This window comes from Syngnathus floridae, chromosome 4 (genome assembly GCF_059516105.1).
Source record: "Syngnathus floridae isolate MCC-2025c chromosome 4, RoL_Sflo_1.0, whole genome shotgun sequence".
In the NCBI taxonomy this organism is placed as follows: Eukaryota; Metazoa; Chordata; class Actinopteri; order Syngnathiformes; family Syngnathidae; genus Syngnathus; species Syngnathus floridae.
In genome coordinates, this window is record NC_142416.1 from 11,415,477 (window position 1) to 11,438,576 (window position 23,100).

At 43.0% G+C, this 23,100-nt stretch overlaps 3 protein-coding genes across 7 annotated transcripts; 1 reads left to right on the forward strand and 2 right to left on the reverse strand.

Moving 5' to 3' along the window:
* Positions 1 to 78: 78 nt before the first annotated feature.
* Positions 79 to 3,709, reverse strand: LOC148399082 (nuclear distribution protein nudE homolog 1-like). Its single transcript, XM_088374595.1, has 9 exons — positions 3,556 to 3,709; positions 3,139 to 3,249; positions 2,783 to 2,936; positions 2,451 to 2,599; positions 2,235 to 2,371; positions 1,893 to 2,048; positions 1,716 to 1,801; positions 1,466 to 1,620; positions 79 to 972 (listed from the first exon to the last, which is right to left on the reverse strand). Exons 2-9 carry the CDS (start codon positions 3,216 to 3,218, stop codon positions 879 to 881), a joined length of 1,011 nt encoding a protein of 336 aa, XP_088230721.1. The 5' UTR covers positions 3,219 to 3,249; positions 3,556 to 3,709; the 3' UTR covers positions 79 to 878.
* A 348-nt stretch (positions 3,710 to 4,057) lies between these two features.
* On the reverse strand, positions 4,058 to 9,191 carry LOC148399083 (pannexin-1-like). Its single transcript, XM_088373624.1, has 6 exons — positions 8,864 to 9,191; positions 6,761 to 6,882; positions 6,397 to 6,602; positions 5,679 to 6,183; positions 5,455 to 5,611; positions 4,058 to 4,931 (listed from the first exon to the last, which is right to left on the reverse strand). The coding sequence occupies exons 1-5, from the start codon at positions 9,042 to 9,044 to the stop codon at positions 5,465 to 5,467; spliced, it is 1,161 nt and encodes a 386-aa protein (XP_088229750.1). The 5' UTR covers positions 9,045 to 9,191; the 3' UTR covers positions 4,058 to 4,931; positions 5,455 to 5,464.
* A 522-nt stretch (positions 9,192 to 9,713) lies between these two features.
* marf1 (meiosis regulator and mRNA stability factor 1) lies at positions 9,714 to 23,066 on the forward strand. 5 transcript variants are annotated; one of them, XM_088374768.1, is made up of 27 exons: positions 9,714 to 9,832; positions 10,311 to 10,515; positions 10,939 to 11,823; positions 11,944 to 12,094; positions 12,615 to 12,829; positions 12,912 to 13,029; positions 13,105 to 13,277; positions 13,531 to 14,046; positions 14,573 to 14,727; positions 14,881 to 15,039; positions 15,144 to 15,330; positions 15,461 to 15,639; positions 15,717 to 15,797; positions 15,888 to 16,121; positions 16,385 to 16,504; positions 16,622 to 16,800; positions 16,907 to 17,127; positions 17,275 to 17,417; positions 17,500 to 17,633; positions 18,212 to 18,414; positions 18,507 to 18,734; positions 19,264 to 19,500; positions 19,575 to 19,826; positions 19,929 to 19,989; positions 20,078 to 20,182; positions 20,588 to 20,764; positions 20,898 to 23,066. In XM_088374768.1, exons 2-27 carry the CDS (start codon positions 10,369 to 10,371, stop codon positions 21,044 to 21,046), a joined length of 5,409 nt encoding a protein of 1,802 aa, XP_088230894.1. In that variant the 5' UTR covers positions 9,714 to 9,832; positions 10,311 to 10,368; the 3' UTR covers positions 21,047 to 23,066. The 5 variants fall into 5 exon arrangements, with proteins under 5 accessions (XP_088230894.1, XP_088230895.1, XP_088230897.1 ...); XM_088374769.1 differs by having other exon boundaries at positions 20,636 to 20,764; XM_088374771.1 differs by having other exon boundaries at positions 10,939 to 11,163.
* The last annotated feature ends 34 nt before the right edge of the window (positions 23,067 to 23,100 follow it).

Consider the following 23,100-nt stretch of genomic DNA (forward strand, 5'->3'; position numbering starts at 1 on the left):
ATGCAACACCACGTACATTGAGCAGTCCCATATCATACTGAACACTCCTGTATAAGCAAAAAACGATTAGAAGGGGGAAAAAGTGCCACACTTCATCTTTATTAACTCCAATTCCCACATCATAATCCCACCGCAAAAAGCAGTCTCATATCAAGTCAAATATACACAACTCTAACTACAAATCTCAAAAACCTGATCTGTTATTGCTTTTTCCCTCCTCCCCACTGTAAGAGTCCACAGTTATAAAGAAAACTATCACGTTACGTTCAGTAGAGTGAATGTGCTAATTAAAAAAATAAAGTCACTTAAAACCAATAAAAGGAGCCTATGTGGAGGAAGGCAGCACTGGCATAAAACCAAACCCTGACAACAAGATATTTCGACATTAGCCCCAGAAACAAGCGCCACCGCATCACATACATAAAAATGAAATGATGCAGCTGTTGGTAAACCTAAAGTTTAAGCTTCAAACAATAAAAAAATAAACACTGTTAAAAACAAACATGCATTTCCCTCATCACAGCTTTGCGTTCTACTTAAACCAGGTTGTTGTTTTTGAAATAAACGGTCCTGAAATTCGGGTCACTTCCATGTCAGCAATTTTTGTTACACGCGAGTGGTCCCTCACACCCAAGCAGCAAGTCAGTACAGTGTTCTTATGAAACTCCTCATCACAGACATGAGTGAGCGTGGACGTTCCGCATACTTAACGGTGCATCACATCTCATGATATGATGTCATACAAGTGGGTCAGACTCAGCGGAATTCCACACAGCATGTAGAGCAAGGAAAGCTGTTTTGAGGTTCAAGCTTAATGTTCAAAGTTCAGTTCTTATAGAAGGAGCTGGCGCGAGGTGAAGGAAGAAGGAGCAGGTTCCTCACAGCAGCATCTTGACTCCTCCTTGGGGAGACTGTGCACCTTGAGTGACTCCCCGCGGAGGTGCTGGTCCAAACTCTAACCGCTTCACTAAACTACAAACACAAGCACAAATACTCCTGAAACTTCCTCATATTGAACTCTTCACTCTCATTGCATCACACATTTCATCATCTGTCAGTTGTTATTGTTATGACTTCTAAATCAGTGGAGGTCCTAGACAGTAGTACAGTTTCAGTAAAACAGAAAACAAAACGAAAAAAACACAATGAGGCTATAATGTGATTTTTTTTTCCATTCCTCTTCCCATATATTTGTAAAAAAAAATTAATCTGGATCAGAATAAACAATGTCAGATTTATTATACAAAAATGTTCTGGTCTTACAGGTTAGGCCAGGTAATGGCAACTTAAATTTTGATCCTCACTATAGGGGAAGAAAGGAGCTTAAGATATAATTTCCTCCATCTAGTGGCGAATAGTGATATTAAAACTTGAAACTGAGCCCTCAGCACATGATGATATTTTCAGTCAACAAGTGGCAAAAGTGGCATAAAAACATGGTCCAATAGTTATGAATCCCTCTCACCTGTCATACTGTGGTGGTGGACTCATGCTGCTGGCTTGGATGTCAGCCCCCCCGTCCAGACCACATGGACTAGCAGTGGCGGGTGGCAGCGCCGGTCGGGTGCCCGATGTGTCGTACACAAAGTCTCGACATGAAGCCAGCTTGGACTCCAGATTCTGACACACCACAGAGCACAAACATAATATGCATAAATCACAAACTTGATCATGATACAAAGACAATACCGTATCGTGAGATGAATATCTCCTACCCCAACTTTTCTCAGCAGCTCCCCAACAATGTTCAGTGCAGAGATTCTTGCTGATGTCGTGAGAGGGGTACCTACTAGACCATCACCTGACAAGAAAATAGATGGGATTTAAAAAAATTAAAAAAAGTTTAGCATGTGAATCATTTCGAAAATCACCAGGAGTGTATCACTAGTCACCTCGTCGAATGCTGGCTGCAGGAGGTGTGGCAAACGAGTTGGGTGGCTTAGACGGGGTAACAGGGTTCTGGAGATTATCTGGTCGATCAGAATCTTTGCCCAAGCTGCTGGATGGTCGCCTTTCTTTCTGACGCACTGCTAGCTCCTGGCGAAGATCTGCATCAAACGAGACAACCGACAGTTGGAGGATGGAAGAAAGTATTTTCTTTGACTTCACTTGAGGTGTCATGCCAACACAAAAATGGACCATTGAAACAGAGAGGCAAAGTGTGAAGGTGATCAAAGAGCTAGATTCACACATAGATGCTTCAAGGATGAGAGCACCTGCACCATAGTGTTTACCTCTGGCTTCGTCTTTGAGCCTCTGAACAGATTCAAGCAGGTTCTCCTTCTCATCCAGCTCGCTCTCGAGAAAAGCATTCCTCTCAATAACGTGGTTCATTCTCTGCTCAAAGTCCTCCAGAGACATAATTGTAGCCCTGGAGAGGAACTGAGATTATTACAAAAGTCTTTCTTTTTTTTACAGCAAAACTATAGCCTTGAGATGGAGGCACTGACCTTTTGGTCCGTTCAAGGTCATCATTTGACTGCTCTAGTTCTCTGATATATTTCTGCAGGTGATCTTTTACTGCTGTTGTTTCTGCCAGACTTTCCTCCAGGTTGGAGATGTGCTTAAAATTGTCAGCGTACTGACTCTCGAACTTCTCCTGCCAAAAAATATTGAGATGAATGAATGAATGAATGGAATGTTTTAGGCAGGTAAAAAATAGCATACAATAAATAATGAGGTTGTAATTTTATTCTCGCTTTTTACCCCCCTGTCTGTTTATACATATGTCTTTACTCAACAACTGTTGGCATGCACATCCACTTGCACTTATCAACCAAACCTTGATGTTATCCAGTTCCATACGGAGTCTGTTGTTGTCTTGTAGCAGTTCCTTGTTTCGAGCTTCACAGTGCTTCAGCTCAGTTTCCAGCTCTGCTTCATAGTCTCGACTCATCTGCTGAAACTCCTGCAGTTCCTCCTGAGCTTCATCTGCCCTAAAGACAGCACATTTCCAAAATAGTGAGCTCAATGTCCATGAAGTACTTTAATGACTGATACATTCAAGATTTAAGGAGTTGTGTGCCTGTCGATACAATCAAACCATCTCATGTAATCCAATAAGAGCAGTGTTTGCATTATTATCATCATCGTTATCATGATTATTATTATTATCATCATTTTCGAGTACTATGTTACCTCTGCTGATGCTTATTAGCCTGCTCCTTCCAGAAGCCCAGTTCCTCTTGTGGGGTCGCAAAGTTGCGTGGCTCGCCCATGTCTCCGGCAGTTCTGATTTACGAGGCCGACCTAAAAAAAAAAAAAAGTGCATCACACAATATACTGAACAATGTTTTCGCCTCACAGCAACGCGTCACTTCTGTTAGCAGATGCTAACACGCTAATAGAACTCGAGGAATCTGTACTCCATTTACCCCAGCAGGCCATGGTTAACACACAACATAATCGTAAAACATGAAGAAACGTTGACTAGTTTTTGGAAGACAAAACGATCGTTAAAATTGGCAAGTAAACATTACGGCCAGCTTAGCAAGCTTAGTCAGCTTAGCAATTAAGCTACACTACCAGCCCACGCAATGTTTCAAATAGACTCACCTGCATGCAAGGGAAATGTTACAATGTATTAGGTTAATACTTATACTACCGGTTAATAGTTATCAAACTCTTTTTCTAGTAATGTGCTCAAGTAACTCGAACCTCACTCGCCGCCAGCTCAAAAACAATGGCGTTCCACCAATCAATTACAACGGAAGCTTGAATTCAGAGATGCGATTGGTTAAAATGAATGACAATTATAAGACATTATCCAATCACTTTCATATGTGTAGTGGGCGGGGTTTCTGATGTTAAACTCCAATGAGGGCTAGCCATAGAAATAAACAACCAGTAGGAAAAGCCTTGCCTGTTGAAGACAAGCTGACCACGACACCATCTTGAACCGGGATCGGTACTTGCTAGACACGTATACCATACATGGAGATATAATAAAGTAAAATAAATGCATACGAGACAGAATATATTTCCTTGTATATTTGGTAATAAAAAAAACGCCATTACATACATGTCTAGTGAATAATTGAGCATTGCAAACTGGTCATTTCATTTATTTAGTATGATATTCCCATCCATAATTTTATTACTGTACCAGGGTTGTTGATTTTTCAACATGCACATGTTAGTGGAATTTTACATGCATTAAGAAATGCATAATTATTGACATCCCGTCAAAACTAGTTGTTACAATGGCAGTTACTATTACTATACGTTCCCTTTCTGTCACCTGAGATTGAACACAGTGCTGTACAAATATAAAAGAGGTAAACATCACTGATTTTAAAAAAAAGTCGTTGAGTAGGCTGTCCACTATAAAATAAATACACATAATTATGTCTAACAGTACAGTTACTTACAGAAGCACTGCTCACATCATTCATCAACGATTTATAATACAGTACACTTGCTTGCAGCAGTACTAAGTGTTAGAAAAAAGAAATCTTGACTCCACCACTGTTCACATCTCTAATAAACAATGATGTCTGAACACAAAATGAAAAACACTCAAAGACTGAGTTATTACAGTAAACAACATTTACAGTGACCTAAAAAAAGTCTGAGGCTTGTGAAAACTGACCAAATTGATGTTCAGATAATGATAAGCATTTCAAAACTCTTACTAGACAGGAGAGCCAGAGCTGAGCTTCGAATTCCAAACATCAGAGATATAAGGCAGAGATTTTAACATTTAGGCTAATCTGTAGTCAGAGACATACAATGGCACAATCCGTTGCAAATATAATTGATATCTGTTTTCTTATAATGGATTAGTTGTGCTACTAATGGAAAACAATGTCATGAGAATTTATTACATTACAACAAACCACGTTATTTTAAATGCATTACATTCCAAACTACCAGCCAAGATCAGGTCAGTTGTTGTTCACAGGAGGACTGGGTTAACCAGGTAGAAAGAGCTGTAAGAAAATAAAAAATAATATTGGCAATAAGAATACCAAATGTACACATAAATAGGAAAAGAACATAATTGCACTATTAGGAATACAATCACTTCTCATACATGAATATGATGAACCTTGAGGACGAGGAGTCATACATGTGCTTGTTACAGTTTTAATTGGGGGGGTAGTCAACCCAAAAATTTTCTTTACAATAATATGTTGTATGTATGTGCCCCCACTAGACCAAAGATGGCATACTGATGAATATTATGTTTGTGAAATAAGAGTTAAGCAGAAAACCTTTATTTGTACATTATGTACATTTTTATTTTATTACATTTGGCCGGTCATTTTGCTCTGTGATGTTATTTTCAGCCTGAGATGGATTAAAACCAAGATTTTGCATGTTTGATTCAAATTCCACAAACGAAACATGAATCAGAACACATTGTTTCCACTATCAACAACAATTAGGCTGCACAAGTCAAAGAAAAATTGAGGGTTGACTTCCCCTTTAAGAGCAAATGTCTTTTCGTACCTCTGTGGAATTATGGTGTGACTTCCTTAGGTTGAGCTTTGTTTCTTGGACATCCCTTCTTACAGTCCACTACATCTGTCTTCACCTGTCCCAGAGTCCGCAGAAGGCACATGGTATCAAGGCCCTCATCAGCAGCTTCTTGCAACAACTCAAGCACCTATTAATTAGAAATGTGAAATGAGTTCAACTCTCGACTAAATTGTTATTGTTCCAAATTGACTCACCTGCAGACACTTGAAGGATTTCAGTTCACTTAGGTTTTCCTGCAGAAAGAGCAGATAGATGCTGAGGTCGTTGTAGAAGGGTGTAGTGAGCCCCAAAGCGCCAAAGCCTGGCAGCATCTCATAAGGTCGCAGGAAGTTGGAACTCTGACGTGCAGGTCCGACGGCGGCGTACACCACCAGCGGGGTGAGCAGCACATACACCCCAAAGTTGATGTAGCTAAGTAGCCGGAAGACCCCCACTGCCACAAGCTTACACTGAACGGCCGAGGGTACCCTGCTGTCGTTAGTTAGCACCCCTGTGCGCAAGTCACAAGCAAACTCATCGGTAAGGGAAGCCAGTTGGATGTAGTATCCCAGGTAGAGGCAGGCGAGCAGCAAGATGATCAGAGTCAAGCCTCGGCATGCTAAGTACATGACCACGAGGCGGTGAGAGAAGCGCTTGGTCTTGAGATATTGCTCAACTAAAGGGTATTTGAAGCAACCCTCAGCCAGCTCCAAAGCACTGCTACAGAAGAACGCACACAAAAATATGTTTTTTTAAATCATACACTATCGCGTACATTTTGTATTTAGTGCATATGAAAATGAAAGGTGATTTATTTTCTTGAACACTTTTATTATGACCCTCGTCGACATTATGTAAAGAATATTCATGACTAAATTGATCTTCTCATACTTTACGCTGAGGTACATGACAGCTAAAAATTAGGTTGTTTACCTCTGTGTTTCCAGTGAAGCATCTTTATCCTTAGCATCCAATGATGCCAAATTTTTTGCCAGCTTAATGGCCCGATTATAAAAGCGGTCAAGCTCTTCCATTATGAACTTGAGATCCGAGGAGAGATGTGGGGCTGCAGTGAAGCGCCAGAATAAGGCAGGGATGTACACAAGGATGGCCAGTGAGAGCAGGATATACGGAAAGAACTACATACACAAAAGAGGAAAAGAACAGATATATGCCACTTTTTTATGCCATTTTTCATGTCCTCAAATAATCTTAATCAGTTTTTGCACCATCACATTATCATCAATGTAGCAATGCTGACTCAACCTGAATGTTGCATAGCTGGCAAGTATTATACCTTGTGAAGCCATAACGGTGAGCCATCATCCTGTTGCTGTACTGCTGCCCAGCAAAATGAATCCACATACGCTGCCTGTCTCCAGGAGAAGTTAGTGGGAGCAAAGCAGCTGATTTGTGTACCTGAAGGAGCATAGAAGGAGAAAGCTTAATATATAAATCTATGATTTTCCCTTTGTAAATCCAATTGATAGGAGAAGGAGGGTAAATTATAAATATATTTATTATTATGGTTGTACCATACTCAAAGCTACTATTTTTCCCTTTTTGAGTCCAAGATAATCAAAATTAAAAACAGCTCAATACAGTGCAGTTTACTCACACTAAAAAGTAATGCAAGCCTCTATAATAGAGTAAATTTTAGCATTGTTATTGTTTGTGTGTTTTGTATTGTGTAGCAAGAAAAATACCCAACTCTGATATGGAAGGGCAACAAAATGACACTTTTATGACCCGAAAGGCAAACTAACAGCAGCTTGATTGATATTTTGCTTTCAAATGAGCCATCACATTTTTCATTACTACTTGATCAACACGTCAAAAATGTGTATGTTAGTCATTTCAATATTTTCAGTAATTGATGTGAATGTGAGTGTGAATGGTTGTTTGTCTCTATGCAGTGCAGTGAGAGTCCAGAGCAGGCCCTGCCTGGAAGGCCTGGTATTCCAGCTTCTCTGCGACCCTCAACAGGAAAGCAATATACAAGATAGATGTATGAAGGGTATAAATCAAAGTAACTGCACTAGCTGCTAAGACCTTGGTTTACACCACACAAAATGCAAATGCACTCATCTTAAACCTGCAGGAAGATTCCAATGTAATGAATTCTAGTATAGACAAAAATATGCTGATTCACTAAGGTACTGAAGAGCTCATGGGATGGTAGTTACTGTTCCTGCACGGTCTCTGCTGAGTCTCTCAAAATGATGGAGTTGTCTCCACTTTGGATCTTCCAATCTTCTCGGATGACATTATACAAGACGATGGATGTGTCTATGGGAAACTGTGTTCACTCAGTGAGAAGAACTGGCTGAGTATGGTGAAACTGAGGCCAGCTATGTTTCTTATTCTTTTCCACACTAAACTCATTGAACCATGTCTTTATATAAAGCATCATGGCAGCAAACAGATCTTTCACCACACAGTCGGAACCATAAATTCATCAAAATGTCTTGGGAAGATGAAAAAACAAGATTGATAGTGTAGTATATTTTTATTCTGCTCTTATTCCATGTATATTTCACTTGTAGGCCTAGGTTATGAACCAGGTCAGGCACGAGTCAAGTTCGTGCCCTAGCTTCAGGAATATAGACTTACTGGCGCCAGAAGGTAGAGATACAGATGATGGCAATAAGGAAGGAACTATAAGTAGACTGTGCAGGGTCTGAAAGGCAGACCAGCGGGTCAAAGGTCAACCAACAGCCGTTCTGCAGAACCCCAGGGGAAAGAGGTGCTGGGTATAAAGCACGGACACTGGAAGACTCAAGGCGCACACTCGACATTTTTTTTCTGGGCGTGAGGCACTTCATTCTGACATTGGTTGAATATAATCTTTTCCCAATCAACCGTGTGTCACTGAAGTTTTTCCTTCCCCGAGCCAGCCACCTTCCACAGCGTGCTTCCGAAAAACAGCTGACCACCAAAGACAATTCACCACAATAGGTAATTCATTGTATGAATCAGACTCTACTTGGTGGTCCTTGTTGGATTATATTCTAGATTGTGAACTTCCGCGATGCATGTTGGGCAATGGGTATTATGAGAAAATATTTGTTGAACAGCTTTTTTTTTTGTGGGGGGGTAAATGTTTCCTTGACACGTTGTAACTTGTAGCAATGTATTTTCAGACAGGGACAGACGGGTGCATACATGCTGCAGCCTGAACGTGTTCTGCATCTGTCTGGGCGTGATTTAAGTCAAAGGGTGGAGCCTTACGTCACACTTTAGCGTCTCATTCAAACATCTATAAAGAAAAGCGAAGATATTTCTATTTGTACCTAATGCATTTAAAAATAATATCAACAAATGTTTATTTTTCTTTAATTATAATGAAATAAGGAATTTGTATTCCGAAGACATGCACGTTTCTTTCATAGGGGCTTACCAACAGATACCTCCTGAGCAAAAGCGAGCGAGATGAGAAACAAAGGTAGTCCCACAGCCAGAAACGTCACTATTTTGTCTGCGGCTAGCTCCAGTCGCATTCCTTTGTATTTTGCCTCCGTGGGGTCCTTCAACAAAAAGTCCGAAAAAACGTATTCTGTCGCTACGTGGGCAATCGCCATGGCGCTCGGTTACAATAATAAATGGATGGGGGGAAAAGTCGCTGTGCTTTAAAAATATAATCAGAATGAAGGCAAACTCAAATAATAAAGCGCAGAACTCCGACGCGCTATTGTTCATTCACCGGTGGGATGACGGTTGAACCTGCTGTCCCGTTATTAGCGCATCCGCACCACAGGCACCAGGGAGCGCTAGTGAACACCAGCTGACATTCTGCTATTTACAGCATCTGCTAAATGTATTAAAAATTTACACCCTCGAGACTAAAATACAGTTTGAATAAAATGCGCAATATTATTCTCTGGACAATATGCAAGTCAGTTTACGGGTAAAAATATCCCTCAAAACATATGAAGTATTGCAATATGCAATACGTTTGTCCATGAAGTGTGATCATGTAGTTAAGGCAAGCGATTGTTTGGACATGTTTACCCGTATTAAATTATTTAATAAAGCTTAAAATAGATTTAATAAATCTTAAAGATAATAAAATATGTCTTATTTCATATATATATTAAAATATATTTATCTTATTATATATATATATATAGATATATATATCCTATTTTATATATATAAATATAAATACTTACTTCCATCATTATGTCAACGTCTGTATAAAATTTTGCAATAATAAGAGGATGTTGGCCGACGGGCAAATTTGCGACAGTTGCGAGTGCTTTCTGGCAAAGGTAGGTTACAAAAAAGGTGCGGGGGTTCGACTTGGGAGGGAGTTTGCAGGACTGGAGCAGGCTTCTTGAGAAAGATGTGACAAACGAAACCTTGTCAGGTATTAACATGGACATTGCTATTGCCGAATGCTCTTTTCGATCGCGTCATTGTTAGGGCAACATCATGAGACGGGAAGCGCTCCAAGCTAGTGCTAACCTGATTGTTAGCTGAACGAAACCGTAGTTTCGCCAGGTAAACGTTAAAACTGTTAATGCGACGTTTTGCTAGGCTTTGTCGCTTAAGTTAGCTATCAGTCAAAAGTTTAGTCAAGATCCAGGGACAAGTGCATTTTCCTTTGCTAACTTACGCGCTAACTGGCTTGCCAAAACAGCGTGTTACTTGATAAACTCGACTGGCGCCCGCTCCCGTCCACGTGATCTATTAAAAGTGCGACATGCACGACACCGGGGATAATCCTATAGGGTAAAGATTTCATCGCAATTGTTCAATCAACGCAGTGGTTCATTAATAGCAACACTTGCTCTTCAAGGAAGTCAAGGACCTCACTCGCTCTCCACTTTCGTTTCTTGTAATAGGAAAGAATGAGAGAGAAGAGAGGTCCAAGTATGATGAGAGACCGCTCAAGGTTGTACGATGGAAAGACTGGGAAAGGAGAGATCCGTATGCAGCCCGAAGACCTCTCCATGGATTGGGCATCCTGAAACAGAAGCCTCGACTCTTCTCTGGAAACTCACAGACTGCTTCAATGACACACCCGTCTCTCCTCAAATGAATAAAAAGGTATACAGCATGCAATGCAGTTCAGGAGGACAAAAGTTTAAAGAAAATTTTAAATCTCAGCAAAATATACTATGTTTGATTAGTAGTACATAATCAACACTTATTTCAACTTCATTTCACATTTTGTTTTATGTGACTTGTCGAAAGGGGAGGCGGGTTGAAGCAATTTTGCTTATCTAGTCCCATCCTGATTTCAACCAAAGGTTTACACTGCCAGACACACAGTCTACATATCCACAGTATTACCCAAGTACCACCATAACCAAAAAAAAGAAGAAACAAAGAATCAGAAAATTTACACGGAATAACATTTGATTCAAATACAGCAATGACAATAAAATGGAGTTCTAACAGATTGTGACAATTTGATTTGGATACGACAGTAACAATTATTTCTGATTGTGCTGTTCTCTTTCACGCTAGGTCAATGACATGGACAGCAGAAATACAGTGCTGGAATTGAAGGATGTGCCTCCTCCCCCTCTGCACCTTGCTTCATCCTCCCAACCATCCCAGCGCTTCCCTTTACCCCTGCTCCCTTCGTCTTCTTGTTTACTTCCTCCCCAGCTTACGCAAGATCACCATCGACAACAGCCTCCACCGCCACCTCAGCAGCAGCAACAAGAGGGGCCTGGCCCCAAAGTAAGCGTAAGCGCCCACTGTGATTACTGCATCACCGAGGGCTATAGATTATCAGATGGTGGAGGTGTTGCTGGTAGAAGCGTAGCTGGTGTTGTCCCACTCTATGCAACTCCTGAGTCACTGGCAACGCCCATCCACAGCAACAGTAACACGAGCAGGGTTGGGCCTTGCTCTGTAGCCTCAACTTTTCTTCAGTACAAACACGGGCAGAGCTGTTGCCCTAAAGATGACGCTTATGATCCGCTGCTCAGTTGTGGCTACAAACCTCTGAGGCTCTCTTCAGTAACCACCTCCCAGCCCGTCGCAGCACAGCCCCCCACCCCTTGCTGCCCGGGATGTGTTAACCCAGCTGAAGCTCTCCCAAGCAACCCAGTCGCTTTCCCTCCTCATCCTCGTTTGGCTTCTTCACTCCCACCCATTTCTACTCTTTCGGCTTCCTTGCACAGTGCTTGCCTGGCTTCTTCTGGTTGTCATATCTGTGGTATGGACTGCAGTCCTATGGTCAGAAGAACCCAGACAAGTGCTGCACTCTGTGATCACCCTCCTTCTACCGCTATCAACACTGCATCCACGTCAGCACATCTCTGCTCTAATCCCATGCACCTAAATGTTGAGCAAACAGTTTGTGTGAAGGGGGTGCACTACTACCAGGATTGCCTGTTGAAGGTTGGTGAAGTTTTACACTGGTTATTACTTAAATGTCACTTGAGGTAACTTAGATGTGTGTTTGTATTGGTGAGTCTTTCATTGTATTTTCTGATGTGTGTGCTTTAAATTTGTTTGCAGCCTATGAATGGGTTTGTGTCCAAGTCAGAAAAGGTCTGGCCCACTATTCCCGTTCCTCAAACAACTCCAGTCACGATCCCCATTTGCAATGGCTGTGGCACCTCATCTGATAGTGTGGCGCTCAGTCAGGGCAAAACCGGCCCAAAGTTTGGTTAGTGCACTTTTGAATTCATGCATCATAACCGAAAGCTGATTGTCCTTTATAAGAATACAAAAGAACAGTAAGCAATTTATGATTCAAGACAAACGCGCAGCAAATTGTTTCGACCACACTTGCTTCCCCATGCATGGAAAACGCAGTGACACAAACTAACAAGCACAGCTTTCAGCCACTGTAAAATGGAATCGCTGTCAACAGTGTTAAGACGATTATTGTGATGGATAGTTAGCTTGGCGGTTTCCACTGCACCCACTTGTTCTACTCAGTAAATTATGTGAGTTCCAGTCAGTTTACATTGTTTGGATTTGGCGTTTTGCAATAACGGTTAAAACACCGGTGCCCAAAATACAACCCAGCGGCCATATGCAGCCCGCTGTCTGATTGGCAAAGGTACTCCGGTATAGCTACAGGTTACACTGTAAATCTCTCTGCAACTTTGGCTAAAGGGCAATGCATTGTATTCCAGTAAAATGGATCTTGTTTTTAGAAGCCTTTGTTGTCCATTGGTCAGGTTCACCAGAAAGTGGCGGTACAGAGAACATTGCCCCAGTCGGAGTGTTTTGGGACATAGAGAACTGCAGCGTGCCTAGTGGAAGATCTGCCGGGGTGGTGGTCCAGCGTATACGCAGCCGTTTCTTCCAGGGCCACCGTGAGGCAGAGTTTATTTGTGTGTGTGACATCAGTAAAGAGAGTAAAGCAGTGATTCAAGAGCTCAACAACTGCCAGGTAACCTTTAAAAAATGCTCATGGGTAAACACTGCTTCATTTGAAGGACACTATATGAACACACTTTTTATTATTTCACTAGGTTACTGTGGCACACATCAATGCCACAGCCAAGAATGCTGCTGATGACAAACTCCGCCAGAGCTTACGGCGCTTCGCTGAGACCCACACCGCACCCGCAACCGTTGTCCTCGTCTCATGTGCGTGCTGCTCTGATTCTCTGTAATCATTCATACGGCCTCATTGTTACAGCTGTCATTCCTTCATTTCAACAGCTGATGTAAACTTTGCCAGTGAGCTGAGCGACCTGCGCCATCGCCATGGTTTCCATGTAATCCTGGTCCATGGTAACCACACATCCCAAGCCCTGCTGCAGCACGCCCACAGTCACGTGTCATTTCAAGAGATCACAGCTGACCTGCCTCCATGCATGCCTCTCAAAACGCAGGTAAGCCTTACAAAAAATGTGCACTTTTCAACTATTCTGTATTGGAAAAGGTAAGTGATGGCTTCATTGAAAGCAGACTGATGAAAAAGAGGACATCATTTATGAAGCTGAGCCTCTTTATCCATTTATATTCTTTCCCACTTTGAGCCTCTCAGCGGTCATCCATTTTTGTAGACGAAAAATGACAACAGCGACAACAGTGTAAAGCATACAAATCTAGACAGGCCCGCTGTCTTTTGCTCCCCTCCTTCAGCCCAGTTACAACCTGCTCTATGTGCACAACCTTCCCGTCAACTGTGACAAGAACCTGTGGAACGCTGTGAAGCTGAGGCTCCGCCGCCTCTCAGACAACTGTGGTGGCAAAGTGGTGGGTGTGTCCCAGGGTAAAGCCGTCCTCCGTTTTGGCACCCCTGAGGCGGCATCACGTGCCCGCAAGAGAATGGAAAATGAGGACGTGTTTGGCCATCGAATCAGCCTCTCCGTCTCTCCGCGGCCCCGGGACGATGCAGGCCGTGAGCTTCAGTCTCAGTCCCATAACCTTCCCTTGCCTCTGACACTGCCCCCGCCTTATCAAAGCCAGGACACAATGTTTCCCACTCCTGTAGCCCCATCCTCCTCTTTTCTGCCCCTGGAGAAGCCACGGTCGCCCAGGAGGGCACGGCGAGCTACTCGTCCATGCTACACACCCGGCTCCCTGCCTGAAAGGCCCTACAGCCCTAAGAGGGGGTGCTCTGGGCCTCCGGGTGGCACGCCTGCAAAGCCCCATCAGGTCAGCAGACTCGTCAGTGCCTGCTCTCCATTAGACGCCATTGCCCGCTTCCACTGTATTTGCTGCTGTGCTGTGCTGTGCAGTCCTCCTGCCCGCTCCCTCCAGTGTCCTCTTGATTGCTGGCTTGACTAATGGCTCCTAGGTGCTTGCTTAACAATCATCTCGTATCTGGCATGTATTAGTGGTCAAAGCTGTGTCGTCTTGTGTCCTGCATGTTTTTCAAAATTCTGAATCGTTCTACTAATGTGTGAGTTGATCTCAACTAATCAAATAATCAACAGCTTCAACAAAGCATGAACTGTGTGTATGAATCCTTTTTTGTTTGTTTTGTTCCAAGTCTGCTTCATGTACTGTATTTAGCTTTCTGGCTGCTGAACCTCATGCCTGCGGTTCTCCCCAGTGACAAAACCTGTTCCTTGGTGGTGACTGTTTCATACAATTCATAGTTGTTTTTTTTTCATTTGAAATGTGACACCAGCAGTGCATGTATATGTTCATTAACACCAAACACCATTCTTTGATGCAGGAGTTGGATAGTGCAGACAGCAAACCTAAGCCGGGTTTCCATCATCTAGATAAAGGGCGGCCAGCCTCCTCCTCTCCCCATAGTAATGGTGAGATAGGATCACTGGAGCAGCTTTCCAAACCTGGCTTCACTGGTGAAGCTTTGCACAGGAAAAGGTACAAACATTGAAAAGGGAGAGATGGTTTTGAAGTGAAAGATCACATTTTATTTGATGTCTGTAAACCTATTGAAATTACCACTGTAGCCTGAGAAGTAGCTCATGGATTGACTGAAGGACATTTACCAATGTTTTGGTCTTGTCCCTGTAGAAGGGATGGCTCCACTCCTCGCAGTGGGACCGAGTCTCCGGTTGAAGGGGAAAGACGCCCAATGGAGTTTCAGATTAGCACACCCTCTGCTTTCAGCAAGCTGAGCCTGCACAGAAGCTTCAGCCCACTTGTCTTGTCCCAGGGTTCTTGGTCTTCCAGGTGATCATATTTGATATGCACGCTCAGATTATAAGGAGAAGTTGAAATATTTAAAATTTGACCCACATTATACTTAGATCTGTTTGTTTTGCCCACTCCAAAAGGACTGCATCGCCTTGCCTTTCTAGCCGCTCTTCCCCCACGCTTGCTACTCCTCGAAGCCCTTGTCCAGACGGTCCACCTGAGCCATTTTCAGATGGAGCTGAAATCCAGGTGGCTAACCTCGACTACAGAATGTCCCGCAAGGAACTACAGCAGACTCTACGTGACACCTTCCATCGATATGGGCGGGTATGTTTTTTGTCATTGGCAGTATGGCTACGATAAAGATATGGTTTCACTGCTTTCTTAAGTTGATGAGTCCCAAAGCTCAGGATTTCAGACTCGTTTGTTTTTGTTGTGGTTGTTTGGCTTTTTTTAGGTTAAAGGAGTGGAGCTTAGTCCCCATACAGACTATCAGTTGAAGGCTACGATCCAGATGCAGTCCTTACAGCAGGCTATCAGCGCTGTCAGTGGCCTTCACCGTTACAAAATTGGAGGCAAGCGCATCCAGGTGTCTCTGATCACAGGTGGCCACAACAAATCCATGGCCATGCTCAGGTACAAATGTTCAGGCAATGGGATTTATTGCCCAGGATCTATGTGGAGGTTAATTTGACCTTTTCATTGTCTTAAAGCTCCGAGTTAAGCAGCATTCTTCAGGAGGCACCTGCCAATTGCCTTCCTCTCTTTAAGTTCACTGAGATCTATGAGAAGAAGTAAGCGGCTCAATATCCCGGCATGTAAACACAACCAGCCATGCCAAATAACATCAGTGACATTTACTGCTTTTCCACCCCCGCTTACAGATACCGCCGTAAGCTTTTGATGAGCGATCTGTACAGGCTGCCGGATGTAGTGGCTGTTCGGGAGCAGGGGAGCACGAGGCTGGTGTGCCTTCTTCCCAGCAGCCAACTCCGTCAGAGTCCGCTGGGATCTTCTCAGTCACAGGAGAGCTCCTCCACGTCAAGCCCTGTTGTGTTTGAGGAGCTGGACTATCATGAGCCAATCTGCAGACAACACTACAAACAGCAAAACTTCAGGCAAGAATCTGGCCTATATTCCACACACATACCGTATGCTTGGTTTAAGTACGTCAATGAAAGATTTGGGTGTCCTGTATCTATTTGAAGTAGTATCTGTGGCAAAAGATCAATATACTATCAATGATGAGCAATTAAAAGTGTTTTCTGTTTCTCTCCCTCCATTTGCATACTGTATTTTTAACTAAAATAACCTAGTTTTGACAAGCCTTAGCTTGAGCTATATCTGGTTAATTATGGTGCTCCTCCTTTGTATTTCATAGTGAGGCTGACTTTGACCCAGACTCGTACACAATTCCATTTGTGGTCATGTCTCTAAGCACGTTGGCCCCTGAGGTTCACGCACTGCTTCAGTCACACGAAGGAACGCTTCCCCTCCTCAGGTGACAACATATGCTGATCTATTGCAATTCAATTTGAATATTTTTTCAATTAGTTGCTCTTGAAACACATTTCCATAGTGCCATAAATTCAATACATAATTGTGTTTTATCTTTTAGCTTTACAGACTGCTATGAAGCAAAGTTCAGTCGGCTGGAGTTGGGCAATGAGACTCTGGAATGTGGTGTTCCTTTAGAGCACCTCATTGCATGTGTCCCAAGTATAACCATAGTCACAGCTCAGAACGGTTACAAAGTCATCAAGTGGGTTCACAACAAACCACCAGCATCAAACTCTGGTGAGAACATTGATGAACTCAAACTACTTTGGAACTTAGCCTCATAACTATTTTGGAGTCACGGTATTTGTACTCGCTTGTAATTATTACCCTGGTTTGCCTCCAGAGCCGTGGCTCCTTCGATGCAAGAGTCCAGTTGGCAACCCTCAGCTCATTCAGTTCAGCAGAGAGGTTATTGACCTCCTCAAGAGTCAACCGTCTTGCATCATGCCATTCAGCAAATTTATACCGTCTTACCATCATCATTTTGCAAAACAGTGCCGCGTCTCTGATTATGGCTACTCAAAATTGTTTGAGCTGCTTGAAGCAGTTCCACATGTCCTGCAGGTAGTGTACATGAGAGCCTTAACCACGTTTTTGACAAGTTTACTCGTATGGTGATTGATGTCAATATTCACTTTTGTTGTTTTCATCTATAACTTAAGGTCTGACTTGGGCCTTTCTTGAACAACTGATCTAGTTTTTGCTTTTCAGATCTTGGGCATGGGTACAAAACGACTGCTGACCCTTACCCATCGAGCCCAAGTGAAGCGTTTCACTCAAGACTTACTAAAACTTCTCAAATTTCAAGCCAGCAAGCAAGTTGCTGTCAAGGACTTCATGCAAGCATATCACTGGTTTGTCAACATATCATCCCAAGTGGTCATAATTCTAAGTTGGCTTTGGGACTGTGGAGTGATTCAGTGCCATGTTCATCAGGTGCTTTTCCAGAGACTGGAATGTAGCAGACTATGGCACATGTAACCTCATCGACCTGCTGTCTGAGATTCCCGATACCACCATTACCACCACACATAACGACACTGACACAATCATCTCCATTCCGAAGAGAGGTACTCCAACCTTCACAACCTCCAATCATTCAAAACACGCATTAGTTCCTTACTCGCACGTGAACATGCAGGTAGATCAGTGGGTGCAAAACATTACCCGAAACTTTAAGTAATACTGCAGATTGAAAAATTGTTAAAGTAATGCATTTGCAGTGATTCTTTGTTCCATGCATGATAAGCCTCAAAGAAACAAAAAACCACACTGCCTTCTCCTCCAGTTAGCCAATAGAAAAAAAAAAATACATAGGAACTGGCGGAGCTATGATGTATAGTTTTTTTTTTTTTTTTTTTTTTTTAATTTGGGGGTGCCAAAGATACCTCGGCAAAACCCTCCTTAAAAATATATATCTTCAGAAAACGCTGAGATCATTTTTTTTGGTTCCATTTGTGGGAATGTTGAAAAAAAAATAGTCAATTATCTGCCCTGGCACTTTGGGGGGGGTACATTTCTCTAAACCCCCCCCCCCCCCCCCCCATTGACAATCAATCAGTGATACTATGCAGATAATAGCCTGTCTTGAATGAAAGACTTGAGTACAGTATATTAGTACTAAACTAAGCTGCCTGTTTAACCACAGAGCGTACTGGGGATGAAATGGAGCGCACTAAGCAGTTTGGGAAGGAGGTCGTCGATCTCCTCCGTCACCAACCTCACTGTCGAATGCCCTTCAGCAAATTCATCCCCACCTACCACCACCACTTTGGACGTCAGTGTAAGCTCAGCTACTACGGCTTCACCAAACTCATGGAGCTCTTTGAAGCCATCCCTGAAGTACTAATGGTAAGTAGACAACCAATTGGCACTGAGCCATGTGATTGTGTGCGCTTCAAATCAACCATTCTGATTTAATCTCCGCCCCGTGCTCTTTCCAGGTATTGGAGTGTGGCGAGGAGAAGGTGCTTACCTTAACAGAGGTGGAGCGTGTCAAAGCTCTGGCAGCTCAACTGGTCAAGCTGCTTCGAGCTCAGAAAAACGCGAGCATTCCTGTAAACCAGCTGCTCACAGAATACAGCAAGACCTTTGGTTATGGTCTACGACTGCAGGACTATGACACCAGCTCCCTGCCTGCATTACTGAGTAAACTCTGCCATGTTGTTAAGGTAAAGGGTCGTTTATTTCCAAGGCTCTCCTGTAAAGTTAAAATGATTTCCAAACTGGTGGTCTTGTCCTATGAATCCCAACAAGTGTGCAAAGGTGTCTAATTTTGCTCAATTAGTCCAAAAAACATTTACTACTTACCACAAATGATGTCTCTGCATCAACTATAACCATGTCGATTATTTTATTGATTAATCCATGTTTAAATTTTCATCTTGGAATTCAAAACCAAGCTATTATTTCGATTTGACAGTGCAGAAAATGCTCGTGCAAAAATCAATTATGATTCACTTATTAGTTTGGTCACTAACATATCAAATATATTAATATAAAAATATTGCTAAGTGTTTTCCAAAGTCAAATGTTTTATTTCTGTCTGCTTTCATGGACAACTGCAGGATTTACGCTGAGATTTTACCAAGTTGATGTAAAATATGACCTTTGCTCGGTAAAGGTTGAGAAACAACAGTCTACTCAATGAACACTATTCCTTCACAGGCACTTAAGCAGCAACTTTTGTTTCTTTTCAAGGTGGTCGATGGCGCAGGAGGACGGGAAGTTCAGCTCATCAACAGAAAGTCTCTGCGTTTACTGACATCGCAACTTCTGGCACTGCTTATGTCTCAAGAGAAAGCCATCGACAAGGGTCTCGGGGTGGATGAGCTGAGCCTGCAATACCAGATGGTCCACAAAGTCCCACTCAACCCTTGTGAATATGGGTTCCTCTCCCTCAGTGAGCTACTCAAGAGTCTGCCCTACCTTGTGGAAGTAAGAGAAGCGATCTACTCCGTGCTGTCACAACAGTTCCTCCGAACCAGTGTTTTAATTGTCCTCTTTCACAGCTTTACTGGGAAGAACCTGACAGTAGCATTCAAGATGGAAGCGCCACAAGCAGCGCTGGTGAAGAGTGGGTGAGGCTGACGAGGCTTTACCAGTTTGCCCGTAACGTACGTGCGCTGCTCCACACCTACCATTACAACCAGATCTTCCTCTCCGAGTTCCAAGGAGCTTATAAAAAGTTTACTGGCTGTGGCCTGGAGTCTCGCGCCTATGGATACACCAGCACCGACGAGCTTCTCAGTGCTATTCCACAGGTGCCCATTGAATAGCGGTCCTATTTTTACACTGCCAAATCTGCTTGATGTATCATCAATTGTTCCATTTTTTTCTCGTCTTTATTTTCTACCCGTCATTAGGTTGTCTGGATTAAAGGGCACGGGCACAAGAGGATTATCGTTTTGAAGAACGATATGAAAGGCAAAAGCTTCAGTGCATCCATTCATTGCGGTAATGCAATCTTTGCACGACGTAAACGATAACAGGCTTTTGTGTTGGTGTCATGCAGAGAGGGTGAGCACTTCAGTCCCCAGCAGCCCTCATTCGGGAGGTAACATGGAGAGCCCCAGAGACAGCCCAACAAGCACCACCCATTCGGAAGCACTCAGCCCAAGTAAAAGATTGATTTTTATATCTCCGATGAACAACAACAAAATCTTTCTGTTGTGCCTTCTTTTGTCATCTATTTGTGCTTATTGGTGTGTTCCCTTGCCCAACCCTTCCAAAACCCCCCCCCCCGCCCTTCCAAAAAGAGACATTCAAATCAGCACCTTGGCCGCAAGTGTTCCAGCCATACTGGCTCGATACCATATTGATCACTTAAAGCATTAGAAAAGCATAATTAACATTTGAAAATGCGTGGCCAGAAAAGACCTTAAGAGAAACTGTAGTGTGTAGGGAATACCCTGTTGTTTCTGAATTATTGTATTCCAATCTTCAAAAGCCATTTGACAAATCTTATTCCCTTTTGTTTACCATCAATAAGATGAGTGGAACCCACATCTTTCTTGCTTCACAGGCGCCACCACGGCACCAGAGTCTGAGCTGCTGTGTCTGACGTCCCCAGTCGACCTTCTGTGCGGCCCGGTGCCATCTTGCCTGCCGTCACCGCAGCTCCACCCTGACCCTGTCCTAATGCAGCAGTGCGATCTGATTCGTTTTGAGGAGAAAACCCCGCCGTCGGCCCACACGTCAGGTCAGCGTGAATGTGAAAAGTTGCTATTAGATCAGTAATCTATGATGAGAACAAAAATAGATTGTGATGAGCATGTCACACCCCTTGAGCACCTTTCATCAGGTGCCTTCTGATTCTGCGCTTATGTTTTCAGAGAGCGATGAATTAAGGACGGGTGCTGCTGGCAAAGACGACGAGCCTGCTGCACCCATGGACACCGGGTCCCCTTTGTCTGTGGACAGTCCAAGCAGAAGAGGCCCTCGCAGTCGAATCAAACTCGCTGCCAACTTTTCTTTCAAATAAGGTTTCTGAACCAACACGCACACGAGCAGCGAGCCAAACTAGTTGAGTAAGTAAATAGGTGAAGAGTGGAGTAGCTATACTAATCACTCACTCTTGAAAGGCCATTTGGCTTTGCCGGTTCCTGTCTTTGCATTCTAATCTGCGTTGCTCTATCACAGTCTTTAGAATCTGCTCTTTCACAATCAAGCTTTCTTTCAGTGGTACTCGTAAAGCTTTGATCTTTTTACCTTTTGCAGACTTTCTGCAATTTGCAACCCACTTATGGTTACTAGAATATCATTCCATCTTGAAGGAAGTTACATTTTCTCCCCAGGAAAGTGCACACGTGAATCCCGATGAGTTAGATGCCACTGCATTTGGAGAGATGCTCAAGATGAATAGCAGATTTGTGTTTTAGGATGTTAAAACAAATTCATTCTTAGCTCATAAGCTTGATCAATGACTATTTTTCGATGGGTTGTTCAACTATATATATAAAATAAATATTTATTAATTATTTAAATCATAATTAGCTGAAGACAGAATTTCAGTTGCTATTCTTTTTAGAACTTTGTAAGTGGTTCCAGAGATGCTCAAGTCGTATTTTTTGTTCTTCTTGCTTCAAAGACATCCATGTCCACATTTGTGGGTGTCATGGCAGGTGGCCTCTTAAAGATCATCAAGTTTAATCGCCGTTGTTCCTGTTTAGGTTGGTGCGACTTTATTCAATGGATTTGCGCCCGAAAACCGAAGGTCGGGGTGCGCATGTTTGACAAGCTTTAAGCCAGTAGTCTGTGTCGTGTTTTTTTTAGCGGTTTGTGTGTGGCACTCCACTGTTGGAAGTGTGACATATGCACAGTGTGCATACATGACTTGACACATGGTGTATAATAAGCCTAGCAGCAGCAGACAGGAGCGGAGCACAGAACAAAAACAAACATTTTTTTTCTGAAAAGTTTTCTCCCCTCACCTTGTTTTTGGCTTCCTGGAGGCAGGGCTACCATCTGACCGCTACTCAGCCTTGTTGCCAGTAGTGTCTGTGGTGGTCTCCTGTCTGAGTTCAGGTGAAGCACTTTTTGATTTTTAATGACAAGGTGCATGGGTGAGAGTTTCTGGGGCATGGGCGTTTGTGGGAGGCGGTGGTCTTGTTAGTGGACTCGCATGGGGGCTGTGTAAAGCCTCCATGTGCATGCATGTGTCATCCACATAGAGAGCCCTCTGTGGCTCTCTGGATTTTGCCTGGCTTTTACAATGGATTGTATTCGCCATGGTGACAAAGGAATGGCCATAGTACCTCCCCGGGCACCGTGTTTTTCTATCCGGATGTTGCTTTCCTCCCTTTTTGCCGTCATGTGTTTTCTGTTCTCCTGGCTGCTTGTCTTGCTACTGGTCGCTGTGAGTTTACAGTAAGTTTGCCATGGGTCACAGATGTGGCAATTTGGTTCCGAGAAATGGGTAAGAGCCCATTACGTCAGTGGCCAAACATTACACGTTGACTTGTTCAGCTGGTGTCATGACGTGACTAGATTTTGAGTTTCCTCCAACTCTTGATCACGCATCTAAATTATTTTAACCACTGTTGATGCTGCCTTAAGTTTCTCTGGCCTTGGCAGTCCCAATTTAACATCGAGCTTTCTCTATGCAGTGACATCTATCTCACAATGGACACAGTTAGCACATTTAGCTTGACCTTTGTGCAGGAGACCCCTTGAAATATGCGTATCGGCATAGTTTTGGTTCAGGAAATAAATAAATAAATGGGCAATTATTTGAGGTTTGACTATGTTTGAAGAAATGAATTAATTCTTATCCTGCTCGCGCTAACAATTTGTATTGCTTGTTAAGCTTTTCATTTGTACACCAATTGTTCTGTGGAAAAAAAGATGTAGTTTTAATTCAAAGCAGCTATTTAAAACTTGTAATTTTTTACTCCCCCACCCCCGTCATCTATCACAGTTCTAAAGCCTCACCACAAATTGTTGCTGTCTAACATCATTTAAGGGACCAATACAGTTCTGTTAATAAAGTTCACTAAGCATTACCGTTCGGCTTAAGTTTTTCGGTTGGTTAATTGT